Source organism: Micropterus salmoides, unplaced genomic scaffold, assembly GCF_014851395.1.
Source record: "Micropterus salmoides isolate LMB-PRFRI ecotype aquatic unplaced genomic scaffold, ASM1485139v1 Ms_hic_scaffold_3, whole genome shotgun sequence".
Classification (NCBI taxonomy): domain Eukaryota; kingdom Metazoa; phylum Chordata; class Actinopteri; order Centrarchiformes; family Centrarchidae; genus Micropterus; species Micropterus salmoides.
The window spans coordinates 26,186,514-26,205,080 of record NW_024042261.1 but is presented as its reverse complement, the minus strand read 5'-3'; the positions used below and the strand labels follow the sequence as shown (position 1 = coordinate 26,205,080).

Genomic DNA, 18,567 nt, shown 5'->3' with positions numbered 1-18,567 from the left:
AAAGGCCACCAATGCCGTTATCTACAAACTAACCCTGCTCTGTCTCCTGTCATAACAGCGCATCATCCACAATCACCGATCTGTGTGAGCAATGGGGCAGGATTCTCTCTCTGTCTGTCTGTTCTTTCTCTTTCGTGCATCTCACACACGCTCAGACGTTCACACATGCAATTCCAATTACACATGCACACTCACACATATTATTTCCCCACACTGCCTCCACCACCACTGCTGCTACTGGTTTTCTTTTAAAAAAGAGAGACTGCCTTGTTGTCAGGCAGATGTTGGAGAGGCGGGTGAGGGAGGGAGGAAACAAGGGAGAGAAAGGGAAAATGTAAGATTGGTTGATGAATAAAGAGTAAAGGACAGAGAGATAGGGATGAAGGAGTCTTTGGGATCGAGTGAGCGTGTCTGGCATGGAAAGAAATTAGAAAAGGGAAGACTAAGTGGAAGCAATTTGATGTTCTCTGCACCAGGTGTGGACCAGTGTGTTTTTCTTAACAGTGGTTAATCATGCATTAGAGAGAGCTAAACCGGTGGAAGTGCTAAGTTGGACAAACAAATAAAGGGCCTGTTAATCATATTTCTGTCCCCATGGTTACTGTCTCTCTGGGCCATTTACATCACCATGGTGATGTAAGCAACATATGATTTTATGCATGCTGAAATACTGCAGTATACATTCATAAGAGATAAAGACAGAGATATTGCCAGGAAATATTTCCCAGGAAATCAGTCTGGAGGATTGTCTTCTAAAATAGGAATTTCTCTCAGCCTCAAGGAAATAGTTTGTACCATATCTACTGACTGGTATGTGTGTCAGTCCACAGAATTCCAGCTATGTTTATTTTGAATGACACATGCAGAAACAAATATATGTCTGGCCCTTTTTCATTTAGATATTTTTAGTAAACCTAGTTCCTGACAAATTAGCCTAGGCTATGAATTCTTCCAGTCAAAAAGCTTCACCAGTACATGCGGGCAGAGCACTACAGGCAGGGTCTAAATATCTTGAAGGGAAAACAGTGAAAATGAGCAGATTTTCACTCCACTGCCAATTATTGCATTTGGCTAATAAATATTTCATGTCTGTTTACTGGACTTTGGTGCAGAATGCTATTAATCCTTTGCCAGACAATCATTTCAAACCCAGTCTGCATCAAGACCTGCGTGTTCCTCTTATATTAACAACTTCTTGCCTCCAATTTTCCTCAACCTCTATAACTTCTTCTCACCAGTCATCTCTATAAGATTAAATCACCAGTCTCTCCGTTATTTCTGTTATTTTTGTCTCTGTTTTTCCCAACCCCTCCTCTAATGACCACAACAGGCCTTAACATTGATTTCTAATCCCCCTGTCCATCTCTTTTTCCTGTCATTGGCCCATTCACACGCCATGCATGTCATCTACTCGGTCATTGGGCCGAGAGACTTTCTCAGCCTCACCCCAATTAATTACCCAGCTACCCAACGTTCCATTTTAGATGTAACCTTCCTAGTGTTCTCGCACGCCTCCTGCCTGCCTCCAACGATTTCCCCATTATTCCGCTGCAAGTGTTTCCCGGGTGGGGCTGCATAATGGATGAGATTGACTTACTGTCCAATTAATGATTATCTAAATACAGCTAGAGGAGCAGCACTCCTCAGGTTTCAAATGACTGATTGCTTTCATAGAAGAATTAAAGATTTTTCTGAAAATTACACACTGATACAGTATAACTTCAGCTTGTGTCAAACTTGTGTCTCCTGCCTATTGATGGGATGCAGCAAAGACAGTATTTGTGGAGAGATACTCTCATTACCATCTCTTTCTCTTTGCTTAAGTCTGGGTAATTAATGTCTGTATTATGGTAATGGGATGTAGTAACTGTAACAGAAATGGTGTACCAGATACATAATTAAAGTCTACAAACAGAAACCGTTGAGGCAAGACTTAGAGCCCATGCCTTTAATTTTCAAAAAAGCACAGACAACATTTCTAAGCCCAATCTGTTTGCATAGCAGGGAAAAGGACCCTCACCATGTGCAGTGTTTACAAGCGTTTTGTTAATCTATCTTTTAATCTGTCACTGATTTGAAAGTGAAAAATATATTATGCAAATCTTCTCATCTGCGTGATCTGTGGTGTGTTTGTGCTTATGTGGCCATATTTCTTCCTTTTTATATCTGCGCCTGTGTATGTAAATGTGTGTTTCTTACCTCCAGTCTGTCGGTCCTCATGAGTTTCTGTGCAGCAGCGGCAGCAGCAGCTGGTACGGGGACATTGGGGTTGCTGGTGACCAGTACAGGGGCACTGGGCAACATGTCAGCGGGCATCAGGCCGGGCGACACAGGACCAAGGTAGGGGTTAAACGCAGCGGCTGCTGCTGCAGCAGCATTAACATTGGTTGCAAGGCTGGGTGTGACTGAAAACATGGGCTGTGGGCACAAGCAAAATGAGAGAGTTGGTCAAAATTGACCAAAAAATTATCGAAACTATTTCACACAGATTTCTTACAATGACTATATATAAAAATGTTGAATATTTAATTACATACTATACCAATAAGTAATGTCACCCTTCCTCACTTCTACTGAAATTACCCATTGGATATAAATGGCAGAGAAATAAGAGATGTATGCAATTATCCACAGCCAAGCAGATGATTAGAATTGTGGTATGTGGAGGGGGAAAAGATTAAACATGAGGAAAAACAACTGTACTTCTTTGACGGCTGCTTGTCTTTCATTTGAGATAACACATAAAGGAGGCTTACACAGGTGGTGTCACCTACCCCCCCCCATGGATTAGATGGAATCACACGCTTCATACACCAGGGATCACACACATATAGAAGTAATAAGGATGAGGGACGTCAAGCTGTGTGTGCATTGCGGGGGCTAGAGGCACTATACTGTACATAAATTTACTGCCTATGGAGATTTGACAGAGAAAACATTTCTGTGAGAGTAAGGCTAAGGAGTATGCTAGCTGACATGGCGCACTGTAAGTTTTCCCTGCATGTTCCTGACCTCAGCCCCAGTCTGAGGATTGTCTCTTGGGCCCTTGCCAACACGACACAGTGAGTAATAGAGCAGCAGCAGCCAGGGCTGGACAGCTACATTCCTCCCAAAACTTCCTCACTGCTCTGGAATGACTCAGAAAATCAGGAACAATGGCATGGACTCGTTAATTTTTCCAGTGCTGGAATGTCTGCTGAATTATGTCCTGTCACAGTGTGCCCTGGAAAAGTTAATGTGTCTCTCTCAAGGTTTGGAGACAGTTTCAAAAATTTGCATCTCAAGGTTAAATAGGTTTGATGTCAACAAAAAGACTCCCAGCAAGGGCACTTTATGTTGAAAAATGGTGGGGACATAAGGGCTCAGTTTAGGGGTGTGACAATACACTTAGCTCACAAGAAGTGACAATGCACAATATTGGGGTCACAAGAATAGGATGAGAAGATACTTTAACACTATTTCAAAGAAATATTCAATGCTGAGATATATGAGTGGGGAGGGTCTGGGGGTCCCCAGCCCCCCCCCCCCCCCAGAAAATTTGGAGCATTATACACTTAATTTCCTGCATTCTGGAGAAAATTTCGGCACCAACTTTATTTATAGGCTTTAAAGGGAAACACAAAATCCAGGTGGCAGATGACAATTCAAAATTTAAAAATATAATTGAATATAATGCAATAATTTGTAGCTTTTTTTTAGCTTAAGTTACTCTTTGTTGGCAATGCACATTTATTTCTTCTATATTTACATTGCATGTTTTCTTTTAGTGCAAATAAACCTTTCTCAAGGTTGGTTATCAGAATTTTTTTTTCCATTCTACTTTTTTAAAAAGTAATGGAGATAAAATCAGCTATTTCAAAAAGTAGTGGGGACATGTCCCCAGCTTCCCCAGTGCAAATGACACCTATGCTCACAGTCACTGAAACAATGCAGTGATGTGATCCTGCAAAAAGTTTGTGATCCTGCTTATGTCTCTCAAATTAGCATTGAATTGTTTCCAATAATGATAGGCAACAGACTGGAAACGATTATGTTCAACTGAGCATATTTACACAGTAGGAACAGAAAAATATCTGACTGCATGCCTCCTGTCAGCAATTTGTGTTGCAGTAGTGATGTATAGCTCTTTCTGAGATCATTTTAGTTACAAAGATTCTTGAAAGATTTCCCCTTTATATACCCTGAATCCAAATGAGAAAAACATGTCATACAAAATTGAGATAATGCAATTTAAGATTAAAGATCAAGGATGACTTTTCTATGACACAGTTTCATGTGAAGGTATCATCTGAGTGAGCCCAAACAACTGGCTTTTTAAGAATTAAATGGAAAGATTAAAAGCAATGTGATCATCTGTTTCAATGCCATGCTATGCCAAAAATTCCACCATAAGTTACTGCTCATGCTAGACAGGCAGGCTGTAGCAAAAAACTGTTGAAGTTGTTGAGTTGAGATGATCTGAATTGAGCAAGGGTGTGTTTTATTACTTATTGCCTAAACATTTTGTTTGTTGTAGGGAGACTGTACTATTTCATCCATGAAAAATTACAGTGTTGCTTAAAATGCTAAATCAACAAAAGCCTTTTTTTAAAGATTTTGATTGTGATTTAAAATATGTTACTGATTCACCAATCTGTGCCAAACACATGAACCAGATCTCTACTTTATACTGAAGTCAGATCAATGGGTTGCTACACCACCGACACTGACCGCAGTCTGGGCTTTGTTTGTTATGGCATACTGGATTGCCCTTCCCTTTTGGCTTTCATTGTTTTATTTTTCTTATTTTTGCATCCACACCAAACAAGCAAACCAAACTTCCTTTAGTGGAGTGAGTGAGTTAGTGATACATTACTGTAGAAAGGTATAATTGTAATGTGGGCTACCCACTGACGTCAGTCCTGTAATAAAAAAGCATCATGAGCACCATCCCTCACAACCTGCTGTAATGGACACTAATTACCTCACCCTCTGCACAGTTCCATGTGTGAAATGAAAGCACCCTCCTATGCACATGCATGCGGGAGATGCAAGGTATAGGCAAAAACAAAATTGGGAGCAGATAAAAAGTAGGGGAAAAAGGTAGAAATACTGGGGATGGGGGGCAGGAAACACAAGGGAGGTAGCGAGGAAGAAAGTCTGATACCTGGAAAGGTTAGTACCTGGTCTTAACCTTTGTTCACTTCACACACAATATGGCTCTTTTCTTGACTCTTCTTTGAAGTGCAGGTCTAAATCCAACTCTCCTCACTGCTGTCGTCCTATCTCCTTCACTTTACCTACCTGTCTTTGCTCTTATATTTACTTTTATCTCGTCCTGCCTTCCTTTCTCCTTCTGCTGTGTCCTGCTCTGTCAGCCTGTCTTCCTCCTCCTCTTCTCTCCTTACTTTGTCTCTCCCCATGACATAAACAGAAAGAAAAAGCTTTGCAGTCCGAGGGAGATCTATTGCTTCTTTCAACCCTTTCATGGTTTCCTCTGTTCCTCTCAATGGGCCTCTCGATTCAGCCCCTCTTCCCCAGATAAGGGTGATAAGCCATTGGCTAAGTGTGCAAGTGCGTGTGTGTGTCCAAGCGTGCTGCATCTGAAGCTCTTTTGAATAGTCTGAGACAAATTCAGTCCAGTACTCTCACTTAAACATAAAGAAACAGAGGGGAAGACAGAGGAATTACTTCAAGCCTGACTGACAGGTCTCATTGAGTCTGTAAGGTCTCATGGACCAGGCAGGGAAGGATTCATTTGAATGAGCTCCGGCCATCACCTTGAAGATCCACAGAGCGTGCAGCACAGTCACAGAGCTAAAAGTGTGTGTGGATGTGAATGCATGGAATTGTCCGCATGTTAATGATTGCATGATAATAATATAATAGTTTATTAATCACTGTATACTCCCAGAGTGATGGTATGGATTCAGTGTCAAATACTTGGGTCCCGTTATCCAAACATTGATGATTAATCCAGGTTGACATAATGTTAATAACTTGCTGAAGCAATTAGTCAATTGATTGATTAGTCAATGAACAGAAGGTGAATTGGAAACTATTTTGACAATTGATTAAACACTGAAGTAATTATTCAAGCAATAATACAAATACTTCTCTGTTTCAAGCTTTTGCATTTCTCTGATTATATCACTGTAAATTAAATAGGTTTGGGTTTTGGACTGTTGGTCAGACAAAATAAAATGTTTGAAGATTTCACCTTAGGTTCCGAAAAATTTTGATGACTATTTTTCACTATATTTTAACTCTTTATAGATGGGGAGAGCACTGGGCAATAAAGTGATTTTGCCACAGTCGGCACAGTCAAAAATTCAGGTCACGTGATGCCCTCTGGACCTAAAAGACATTTCCTCATACACAACCATTACAAAAGAAACAGCTGTAAACGATTACATTTGAGGCATTAGGTCCAGTAAAAACTAAACTGTCTCAAATTCATGTCTGAAGGTAGCCAACGTGAATTCAGCTAGCTCGGCCAGAGAAGGACTCTCTGGAAACGCAGAACCCTGAGGAAGCCTGAGAAAGCCTGAGGACCTTTTACTAAATACGCACCCGGAGAGAAACTTTTATTAAAAAGAAAGGGGAACCATCTCGAAATACGGTATCCAATTCTCTTAAAATATAAGCAGTTTAAATCTTTTTATCTAAATATTGTGATATTTTTCGGTTTGAGTTAAAGTATTATTAAAGCTTCAGAAAACTAAGAAAGCCAGGCTTGTGTCAGATCATCAGAACCAGAATAGCTAAGTCACTTATCAATGTATGACAAATAGGGCCCTGTACACGCCTAAAATATTGTAACTAATAATAATAACTGTAAACTAATGTGACGGCAGAATTGTTTAAACGAAACTCAAACTGAGAAACATGCATTTTTTATCTTATCCTCAACTATCGTTGATAGTTGAACATATTAACAATCGGTTAAGGAAAATGCACGAAATGTGCAACCCTAGTTTATGTGTATAATGAACTACGTATGCATCTGTATCCTCTCACCACTGGCTGTAGCTGTGTCCCGGGCATCATAGCGTTGGCAAGCTGCATCTGCTGGGCCAACATGGCCATGTTTTTCTGCTGGATGAGGTTGTTCCTCCCATTGATCTCTAGCTGGGTCTTTAGGTGGGGAGGAGGATGCAGGTACTTACAGTTCTCCCTGGAACAGCGGCCCTGATTGGGTGAGAAAGGAGGAGGATGTAGGGAGAGACAAGGAGTGTGAAAGAGGAAAGAGGGAGGGATATGGAGGATAGAGACATGGAAAAAAGGCGAATTAGAATAGATGTTCCCTTAATGTTGCCTAATGTAAAGAAGTAATGAGCCTTGACTCAAGTTGCTGCCCTCCCATTTAGGAGGCGCTAACCTAACATCTCTGACATCTGGGCCTGCCACTGGGTTTGTCGTAAAGAAGAACGATCAGTTCTGCTTTCTTCTTCCACTTCATGACCTAAGCTGTGCGCTCGCTACCTACCCCTATTTTCTCAAAGTCCCATCGAGAGACAAATTAGCTTCAAGAGCAGAGATAAACTGATTCTGCTAACAGATTGTAATACACAGAGTGAAAGAAAACAAGACAGAAAGAAAGATGCACCTTCCCAATGATGATATAGATACTTCCTCATTCACTTTCATTAATCTATTTGTCATTTCACCCAGGTGGGTGCCACACATTGGTGGTGGTTGAGACCCCCCCCCACTTCACTCTAAAGCTCTTTGAGTTTCTGTGATAAAATGCTATATAAATGTAATGCATACTATTAATACTATTATTATTATTTGGTATCAGGAGCACGGTGGTGCAGTGGTTAGCGCTATCACCTCACAGCAAGACAGTTGCAGGTTCAAACCCTGGTTTCCCTGGCCTTTCTGTGGGGAGTTTGCCTGTTCTCCCCGTGTCTGTGTGGGTTCTCTAACAGGCTTGAGAACTGATGCTGGATCAATGCATGATTGGAGACTCCGGGTGCCCTGGCTTCCTCCCACTGTCCAAAGACATGTGGACTAGGTTTATTCTCCCTAGGTGTGAGTGTGACTGGTTATTTATCTATGTGTGGCCAGGCCAACCTGTCCAGGATGTATTTGGCCTATAACATGCACAAAATTGTGGAAAACATTTTATAATAACATGCATCTTCTTAAAGCGTGATGGGACATTTTTAAATCACTTGTTTTGTACGATCAACAGTCCAAAACCCAAATATATTAATTTTACTATCACGTAAGAAATGCAGCATATCCATACATTTAAGAATCTGTAAGAGAATGTTTGACACTTTTGCTTGAAAACGGACTTAAACAATCAATAGATTATCAAAATAAATCATTGATCAATCGCCAAATCTTGAGACAAATTATGTTACAAGTAAAAAATGCTTAAATTCAAAAAGGTCAAGAACATGATCTCTTCTTATAACAGCTGTTAAATCAGTGTGAAGACAGGAAATTAAAGGAATGAGAAAAAGCTAATTTTTTTTGCCTGCTACATGAACTACTGCTGCATTGTTGCTGGAATTCCAAATACAAATTTCAATTTGTAAAGACCCACTCTCTGCTCCATCCTAACACATCAGAAGCTGTCCCGCTTGATGCTGGATGTTATACAAGGCCCAGTGAAGTTGCTATTGATCTCCTTCCAATTGAGACAAATGAGTTCTGTCAATATTTTACATCATTTTAGAAAATAACAGGTTTGAGAACTGATGCCGGATCAATGCATGATTGGAGACTTCTGTGACAATAAACATACACACATCATGGCACTCTATCTAATATTCTGCTAGTGTCTATAGACAGTGCCGTGTGTGTCTGGATACTCTGTGCTGTGGGTGATTATATTCATCCAGCACCCGGCAGCCCAAGGGGAGAGAGAGGGAATGTAATTTACACTCTCGTAATGTCTGCTCCACTGAACACTCCCCCTGATAGGTGTAATATTTTAGATATCTCCTCCTCTTTTTTTACTCCTTCATTCCCTTCCTTCCGCCTGAATCCCATATACACCCCAAGCCCCATGCTGATATTTGCTCTCCTCATCATGAATACAGAGCAGCTGAGGTGCAGAGGTGCTGCTGTGGTCTGTGTATGTGAACATTTTCATGTATGTGTGCAGAATGGGCAAAACAGAAGTGCTTCCCTTGCTCTGTCTATGTCGCTTTCACTCTCTCTTCTTCTCTCACCTCAATCTGTCCCCATCAAAATGCATCCTCTTCCCATTACTCCTTTATACAAATCTGTCTCCCGGGGATGGGGAGACCAACCCTGCTCCACAGTACCACCTCCCATGGGGAATTAAAGGTTGGCTGTCATGCTACTGCTTATCTCAGTGAGATTACCTGCTGCCCACTGTGGCCCACTATGACACCACAACCAACACACTCTCCCACTCTTCCTCTATTCCTCCCACCTCCCCTCTTTCCTCTCCTTTCATCTCTTTGCCTCGCTGTATCTCTTCGTCTCTCCCTTTTATTTCCTCATGCAGCCAGTTCTGCCTAGCTACAGCAGGAAAGGTACTTTGCATTTGAGAGTAGCAGAATGTCAAGAGTTCTCCGAGCATTTTCATTGGCTAAGAGCTGAGAGCAATAGTACTCGCAGCCTGCCGATTGGCTTAAAGGCACACATTAACAATGCTCTTAGTCTTTGGCTCTTCCCTGTGTGGATATGACTATTGATCAGCACTAATTGGTTAATGTCTTTTGATTTTCAAGGCACATTCCCTCTGGGTGACCAGACTCCAGCATGCCAACTCCAGCTGATGTATGTGTGTGTGTGTGTGTGTGTGTGTGTGTGTGTGTGTGTGTGTGTGTGTGTGTGTGATTAACTGTAAAACTGCAGGGCTTATACTACATAGAATCCCCCAAACAGTCTTTGAAGGCAATCTCTACATAGGATTGCAGTGGTCAACTTTAAAGCCCTATTATTCAAGAATTGGTATTTATTTGTGACTTTAGTGCCCCTGTGCAATTCACTTTCAGACTGCTGTTGTAAATAATCATAAATGGGCTGACTTGGTCAAAAAGTAGCTAGTCGACAACTTTGCTAACACAGTCAAACATCAAGCAAGACATAGCGAGCCAGCTAATACTACTCACTAGTACAAAACAAGAAGGCAAGCTCATGCCTGTCTTGCAGCCTTTTATTTTGCTAAGCTCTCACCATTGACTTAAAGCCAGTCCGAGATTTACTATTGTCAGGTAAACTCTTTTTTCTCTTCTTAGCTATCTGTTTCAGCATCCTCTTCACCTCTGCCATGATGTCCGTACTGAGATCACGGAGCTAGCGTCTTCTCATAGCTAGCTGGAAACCCATAGCTGGTGGTGTGTGACATAGTGCCATTAAGCACATGTCGTGGGAGATCACACCCGCTTAACCCAAGATACATAGCGCAAGAACAAACATTTGGGAGGCAGAGTGGAGATTAAATAGGCACCATTCTCCCTATTACAAGTGCATTTACATTCATCGGGTGGCCAGAACATGACTCCAACTGAATGCTAATTGTGTTCCATGTCTGCTGGATGTGTAAATGAGCAAGTGTTTGCTAACAAGTTACGTTTAAGCCCTATCAATTTAAAAGACAATAATATGCCAGCATTTACAGCTTGTTTCAGCCACCCTCTAGTGGCCAAAAATCTGTTATTTGTCTGTTATTGCAAAATACTTTCTGACATTTCTAATCCAAATTCAAATCCATTATATTTGATCTCAGTTGATAAGTGGTAAGTGTCAAAATAGAGTGTAAAAACAAAGTTTCACTGAATCAAACATGTAAGTATAATTGTATAAATATTAACTCTGATCTTCTTACTCCTAACTCTGATCCTGGCTTTGACACTTGAAGTTTTAATGTCACCCCGCCCCCTCTGCGTAGACCTACACACACCTGTTGGCTGAAGCCAGGAGAGTCTTCATGAAAGCACCCCATTGACTGTTGGGGAACTAGGAGTCGTGCTATTGACCTGGGGCTAAACTTTAACACTGTTTGATAAGTAAATGAGGTAGTATGCGTTAACGTTATATTTTATATTGATATTGCTCTTCTGGCACCTGGTTGTTTTGCACAGCAACATACCGCCATGACGCAGTGCAAGCCATTGGAAATAATGGATTTCAAAGCGCAGCGGTGCTGTTGTTGCTGTTTGTCTGAAAGGCCCATAAAACCTTTATTCATGCAAACTTTATTTTCCAAGTATTAGCAATATGGAAGAGCTATATTCACACTTTTAAAATGTTATGGGGCTAACACTTGTGTAGGTAACAAATGATCCTCTGAGAGAGTTAATGTCTAACACTGCATAAAAGTTTTAAGAAAAACTAAATTAGTGTTAAGGTACCAACACTCCAAAAACAGTTAAATTAACACTCTTTGGTGTGGACCCATTTACACACTTTAAATGTGTTAAAAATCAACTCTGACAGTGGGTACATTTGGGTATGCTGATTTAGTGCATCATTTAAAAAAAGTTCACCCTTTTTGTACCTCACGTTAGAAGCAGGGGCGTTTGCAGGCTCTTGAAACACTGGGGGCTTAGCCCAGCCCAGAAATATTTCATGTTTTCACCCGCCAGCCACATTGCCGTCTACCCAAAGTACGTCTATAAAGCAACAGTAAATGATATACATATAGCCTACATTTATTATGATTTTTATAATTACTACTGATAATAATTAACACTGATAACATGAATTAGGGGGGTCTGGGGGTCCTCCCCCCTGAAAAAGTTGGGCTTTAAAAACATAATTTCCTGCATTCTAGTGAATTTTTTTGCACCAATTTATTGGGGAAATATCTGAGGTGACAATTCAAAATAAAAAAATATAGTGTAATATAATGCAGTAAGGCTGTCAGATATGTTTCTCCTGTAGATCAACCTTTCTAATACAATTTAATACCAGCTGAGTCTACATACATGCAGGCATGCCTGAAGTAGCCTAAAGTATTTCTTAATGTGCATATGGCACCTTTTCACCTCAATAATAAATTAGCTTAATTCATTTGAATTAAGTAAAAAAAATATTTATTAATGAAATATTGGGGGGTCTGGGGGTCCTCCCACTGAAGATTTTGAGCATAAACACTGAATTCTGGATTCTTCTCGGGGCTAAAGTCAAAACATCTGGGTCTCAAGCCTCGGAAACATGACCTGGCGACGCCGTTGGTCAGAAGCCTTAACAAAGTGGCCTGCATGTAAGACAAAAAGCCTGAACAAAGACACAGCGCCCAAATCCCTTTGGTTTGTCAAATCGCATCAGAGTGAATTGGGAATTTCTATTGGCTGAGTCCGTCACAGGAGCGCAGGAGCCCCTTGTGGCACAGCCGTAACTTCACTAAAGCCATAGAAAGAGAGTGCCAGTACCAGTCTCTCCTTGCCGTTCCACTGCCACACAAGCTGCTACAGGAGGTAACACATTTTCAGCGCTTAACTTTATTTCCCTAGGACTGTTTTCTTAAACCCTAAGCTAATTTTACTCCGTTTTACTGTGATAACGAGATAATTATCTCGTGATCTTGAGATAATGACAGTTGTTTTCATGCGATAATGGGATAATTTTCTCATGATCTCGAGATAACAAACCATAGCAGAATACAGAGGTCGGCGGGTGTGTTTCTTAAAGATAATTTCAGAGTACTTTGTACTGTGACTGGCCATCTCAGTTTGTAAAACATAGGGCTTGTAACCCAAGGATTGTAGGTTTAACTCCTGCTCTCAACAACTTTTTTTCCTCTTTTGTGTGTTTATTATTATCCTCTTCAACAAAGTTGTTATGAAGAGATTCAGGGGAATCAAATCACACTTTTCCCGAAGGCTATTTCAAAGGTTCCCAAATAGCCATCAGGAAATGTGTAACCTTAAATGGATTACGCTGAATGAGAAGCACAGGAATTTCCTCTGCCAGGGAATGATGGAGAAATGAAAAGTCCATAGGTTAATAGTTGTGGACCAATCACTAGTCTCTTCATAAAACCTTTGTTGAAGAGGATAATGAAAAAGAAAAAAAAGAAAAAAAAAGTTGATCTTCCGTGAAGATCAACTCCAAGAGTATGACTGCTGTCCTCTACCAATTGAGTTAATCGGTAACACTGACACACATAGTGAAATTACCATTAAACCACTGTGTTAAACTGCTGTTTTGTTATCTCAAGATCACGAGATTATTCCGTTACCACGGGAAATACGGATCCCGAAGGAGACCATTATACGGAACATAATGATCTCATACCTGCACAAGAAAGACACGGATGCCACACTTTACTTTACAGAAAGAAGGATAACCTCTGATGCCCCGCTTTCTCTCTGCAGTCGACTCTGCTGTTTTTCTCTGCTGCTCCGAGGATCAGCATGCTGTTGAACCCGCTAATAGCACGGTACCCCAGCTATCTTGGGAATCCGTGCTGGGAAGGACTCAGATACTGAGAAGCCATATTACCTAAATGGACTGATGCATTACATCACTACCAAGAGCAATTTTAAGTAAGAGGCTTGTGTCTGGGCAGAGATAGGTTAACTGTGTTATTGTATTATGAGCTTGGTGGTGATTTCTGTGGGAAATATTTACATTACATTTACATTTATTCATTTAGCTGACGCTTTACCCAAGGTTGCTGGTTCAAGTCAGGACCATGCAGTACGTTCTCAGGAACAGCCAGTTACACTAGCATGTTTCACTTTTATGTCAGTACCACGCTGCTGGGCCTTTGCTTGTCTTGTTCCTGACACTGTGTGTAAAGCCAATAATGGTGCTTTATCAAGACCAAAGTCCAGTAACATGACTGCTGAACGCCAGTACCTGTGTGATAAAGTGTGTTTTGTGTTTTACCATGTTAATTAGGATTTTGTGTAATTGTAGCTTGTGTTAGTTCCTGCCCTGCATGCAGATCCCATAATCCATTGTCTGGACACTTTATCAAGACCAAAATTCCAGTACCACAGTTGCTGAATGCAATTTTGCTGCGTACTATGTGATAAATTAGTGCCTACATGCCTTTTGTGCATCCACACACATACAAATCTGGAAACCAGCTTGTAGCACGGCTGTGCTTCATGACTACTTGGTGTGGACATGTAAAGTGTGTCCATCATTTTTGTTCTCCTTGCTTAAGCTTCGAGGATCACTGCGTGAAGTGCAACCCACGTGGTTGCGTCAGCCATCTTCCTTGTTCAACCCCCTCTATTGTCTTACGCACACACACCTACACACAAACACACACCCACACACACTTACATCATATGCTTGCTGATTGTTGTGTGCTTTTTAATGTGCTTAGAATAGATGATGGTGGTTTATTGGCTAAAGTTGTTGATCATTGGTCTTTTGTATTTCAGTGTAAAATGTTGCTCCAGAATGACTTACAATACAGTGCAATCTGATTTGGACAACTGCCTATCATCAGTAATATGTTTTTGAGAGTACTGTTGATTATTTTGTTTCTTGGAGACACCGCTGTGAACATGTCTGGAAAGAATATTATCATTACGGTGAAATAATTATAATATTATTATCATGCTTGTAGTAATGATGATTTACCTCTGTGCATTTTATCAGCTTAACATGGTCATATCCATCAATCAGTCCACCAATAGTCCCATTATCTGTTGCTGTGTTCTTGTTTTTTGCACAATTCAATCCTGCATGACCGTGAAATCCCCACCAATCACTGCCTGCGATGCTAATGTCCTGGCTTCTCTCCTGCCTCTTTTTGCTTTCCCCGCCATCTAAACAGTGTCACTACAGGGTAATGGTGAGCCTGTTTGATCCAAAGCAGTGCTCCCTCTAGTTAGAGTGTGGGAAGACTCACTTAAGTTAACTCTGTTCTGCCTTCACTTCACTAACATGCTAACAGACTACCTGCATCTGTCTCTTATGCCCTCTTTCGATTGCTCTATCTTATCTCCTCCTTGCCTCTTTTCTGACTGTTTCCCTCAATCCTACCTTTCAGGCAATTGTCTGAACTAGTCTGTTCTTCCAGTAAGCTTTTGCACCAAACAAACTATATTATTTATTCATTCAAAGCCACAAAATTTCAACATGCCAATTTCAAAAAGGTTTTAGTAAACAGCCTCCACATGCAGCAGTCTCATCAACAAATATAGATTCTGAAACTTGAACCACTTTGCTTTTAGGTTTTGGCTGTGGCAAAGCATAGTTTCACTTGCCTTTAACTGACAAGCTGTTAAAAGAAAGTGAACCAGCTGTCACAGTCCTTCTCTTATATATAAGTGAGGGGAATGGAGCATTCTGCACTTATAAATCACCTTGGCCTCATTACACCAGATATCTTTCATCCATATTTCAGGTCTTGGAAACACACACACACATTCACTTTTATTTCTTTTTAGGATAATGTAATAAACAGATTGGGGCAGCAGAAAGATGCTTATTAATCAGTACAGCAGGAAAAATAAAGCTAAGGTTATTCCCAGGGGCCTGCATATACATGCAAGTATGCATACACACAAACACACATACACGTGCCCTGACCTTGAGTAACTTCAATTACCAATGCGACATTTTTACTGCAGTTTAAGCTGTCACACTGGGTCTGACCTCGGCAACAACATGGTTTTAGTCAATATCACATAATCCTCTATGATAAGATTACCTCAACGAGGTCGTCCACAAAAACAACAACAAGTCAGGACAGTGGGCACTGGATTTTTTAAATTCCCACCCTCTGGACACGGTACATTTTAAAAGCTGCTATAATCAATATTTTATATCCACAATGGATCAAATGGCTATGTGTAATATGAAAGGGGTAGGTCATAGTGATAAATTACTATATTTGATTTAAAATTTTACTTAGCTCAACCGAACATTTTAGCGCCTTTCAGCTCATTGTTTTAGCTTTACAGAATGAATCTTTACTGTTTTGGTTGAGTCTCCACACTCTCATCAACCTTGTTTCAAGTAGCAGCAGCGCAGCAAAGTACACATTTAGCTGGAGAATAAGCAAGCATTTAGCAGCTTAAGAGACAGATATTTTGACTTTGTGTAGACTACAATAGAGCTAAAAGGAGACCAAATATTAGACCTATGCTCATTAGTGATCAGAAACACAATTCTAAATGACGCCCCCTTAGTTACTGTTGCTAAGTCCGACAAACTGTCGGAGCTGCCACTGTCTATTACTGCACTCACCAGAGAAATATTGTCATATTTGTTGGAAAAAGTGATCTCAGAAAGAAGCAGACAGTTTTGCAGTTGCATTATACATTTGAACGTTGTATTCAGGATGTCAAACTGACTCAAACTGACTCAAACGGAAGTGAAAAAAATGAAAGATAGAGGCTAAAGCCTACCGATCACACAGTGCAAGTGAACCACCACATACCCCGACGTTTGAGAAAAAAGACAACGATATGAACGATCAACACTGTTCCTGTAAAGCTGGGTAGGCCCCTTGTCATTATTACATTCATTAAAAAGCAGAACATTAGGGCTTTATTACGTTACATTCAGTAGGTTAGCTAAATAACATTCCATTAGGAACAATCCACAGCCGACATTTTTCTGGATTTATTTTAGGTTTTGGAAAGAGAATAAATCGTACTTCTCCTATCAACCTCTCTGGGTAGCGACTGTAATTATTACAAGTGCCCCAGGAACAGCGTTTGACCATATCTTAGAAAAATAGATTTACATTTATCTGACGCTTTTATCCAAAGGGACTTACAATTGCTATACATGTCGGAGGTCGCATGCCTCTGGAGCAACGAGGGGTTAAGTGTCTTGCTCAGGGACACAATGGTTTGTTGCTTGTGGTAGTTTGGCAGCTCTCTGAAGAATGTGTCAGTGGAATCCTAGAGAATAAAACCCGTGGCAGAATTCAACCCATGGACTAGCAACAGAGAAAAAAAACAGAACAGAAAAATAGGAAGGTATACACTCAGAGAGAGGTGCGGAAACAGAAAGAGGGAGACAGGCAGAGAGGGAGTCAGTGTGCTTTTCCGATTAATATTAATCAAAGCAGTCTGTCTGACTGATTTCAAAAGTGTCTTTGCTGGCAGATATCTTCTTCCAAGGGTTGTATGGCGCATTGCTTTCCACCAGGCCCTTCTGCATGTTCACTCCCGTAATCACACATTGATTCTAAATGATCTTTTAATCTACCCGTCCAGAATGACTCATTCCAACTTAACCACACATAATCCAACAGCCTCTGATGTTTTCCGCATTCTCTCTGTCTGCTCACGCTGTGTCTGAGCTCCCCTCAGACCGTGGCTGCTGCTGCACAGTGAACACCGTGACCAGTTTGACAACTGTAGAGCTCAAGTCTGGACAGCCACCGTCCCAAACCACTGTGCATTATTAATTTTTCTCCCATTGGCACCGCCTCTCCCTCCTGCACCCAAAGACAACCATCAATCAAGAAAGCGCCGTCTGGCTGGGGGTCGTGATGAGAATACACAAGCACATGTGCTCACACACACACACACACACACACACACACACACACACACACACACAGGGTGTGCGTTCTTGACCAAACGTTCCCGTTGGCAAGCATACGTCAGACAAATTATGACATCAGACACAGCACAAAGAACGGCCTGTCTGAGGACTGAGAGTGCTGCCAGACTGGCCAATAACACACACACACACACACACACACACATACGCTTTCTCTCTCTCTCTCTCTCTCTCTCTCTCACACACACACACACACACACATTAATACAGCATATGTATTAATGCACTCCAGCTGCAAATCACTGGCCCATTATGCCACATATTAGGAAGAAAACCTGATGACAACATGTTTTTTTTCTTTGAAGTCAACAGAGAAAATCATCATGTGTTCTTTCTCTTCTCTTTCTTCATCTCTCGGTGTGCCACTGCTAATACTAGATGTCTATATAAGTCTCATTATCCCTTCCCAATCATTTATCAAATCTGGAACACCCCTGGTGCATTAGTATAATAGCCTGGATAAGTTAATGGCCTTAAAACCTCATTTATCTGGGCAGAGGGATGAGCCTTTGAGACAATGACAAAGATAGATATGTGGACAGGAGAATCACAGACAATGATACACAGAGGTGACACAACAACGCTACCAGCAACTACAACTGGAATAAAATAGCTGATGAGTTCACAGAAAAACACTGCTGCAGAGAGTGAAGCTCCCCTACGTCACGAATGACGCAGAGTCCGCGGAAAGCTTTTAGTCGTAGTGCTCAATTAGCCAAAACACCAATTACAGCCCCCAAAAGCACTACTTAGCCTGGCAGTGTGTTAGCATGTTTTGGGTGGGTGCAAGTACAAAATCATTAGCACAGGAAGCTAATGATGGGGTAAAATCATTAGCCGTCATGGCTAATGACAGCTCTCTGCCTCTGTCAAGCTGAGCTGTCCCTTGTTTGTGTGTTAGCTGTCACTACTGCTGAAATAGCTCAAGTGGTCCATGATAAACTAATATTTAACTGTTTGATTCATGTTTACTAGTGGTTATCAGTGATCAGTGATGCTGTGGAAAATAAAAAGTGTTATTTTGATCTATTATTTATGTTATTTATGACCTGGAAAATGTATTATCTGCCCAAGAATCTTAATGTGTTAATTTGATAGCAATAT

The 18,567-nt window shown here is 41.0% G+C and overlaps 1 protein-coding gene across 8 annotated transcripts in view; it reads right to left on the bottom strand.

Moving 5' to 3' along the window:
* Positions 1-18,567, bottom strand: part of LOC119883023 (muscleblind-like protein 1) — a 68,009-nt gene that overhangs the window by 11,631 nt on the left and 37,811 nt on the right. For all 8 annotated transcript variants that reach the window (XM_038693477.1, XM_038693476.1, XM_038693481.1 and 5 more), the window contains 2 exons: positions 7,000-7,170; positions 2,200-2,418 (listed from right to left, as the gene is read on the bottom strand). In XM_038693477.1, the coding sequence (XP_038549405.1) occupies positions 2,200-2,418; positions 7,000-7,170 (390 nt within the window). The remainder of the gene's footprint in view (positions 1-2,199; positions 2,419-6,999; positions 7,171-18,567) is intronic.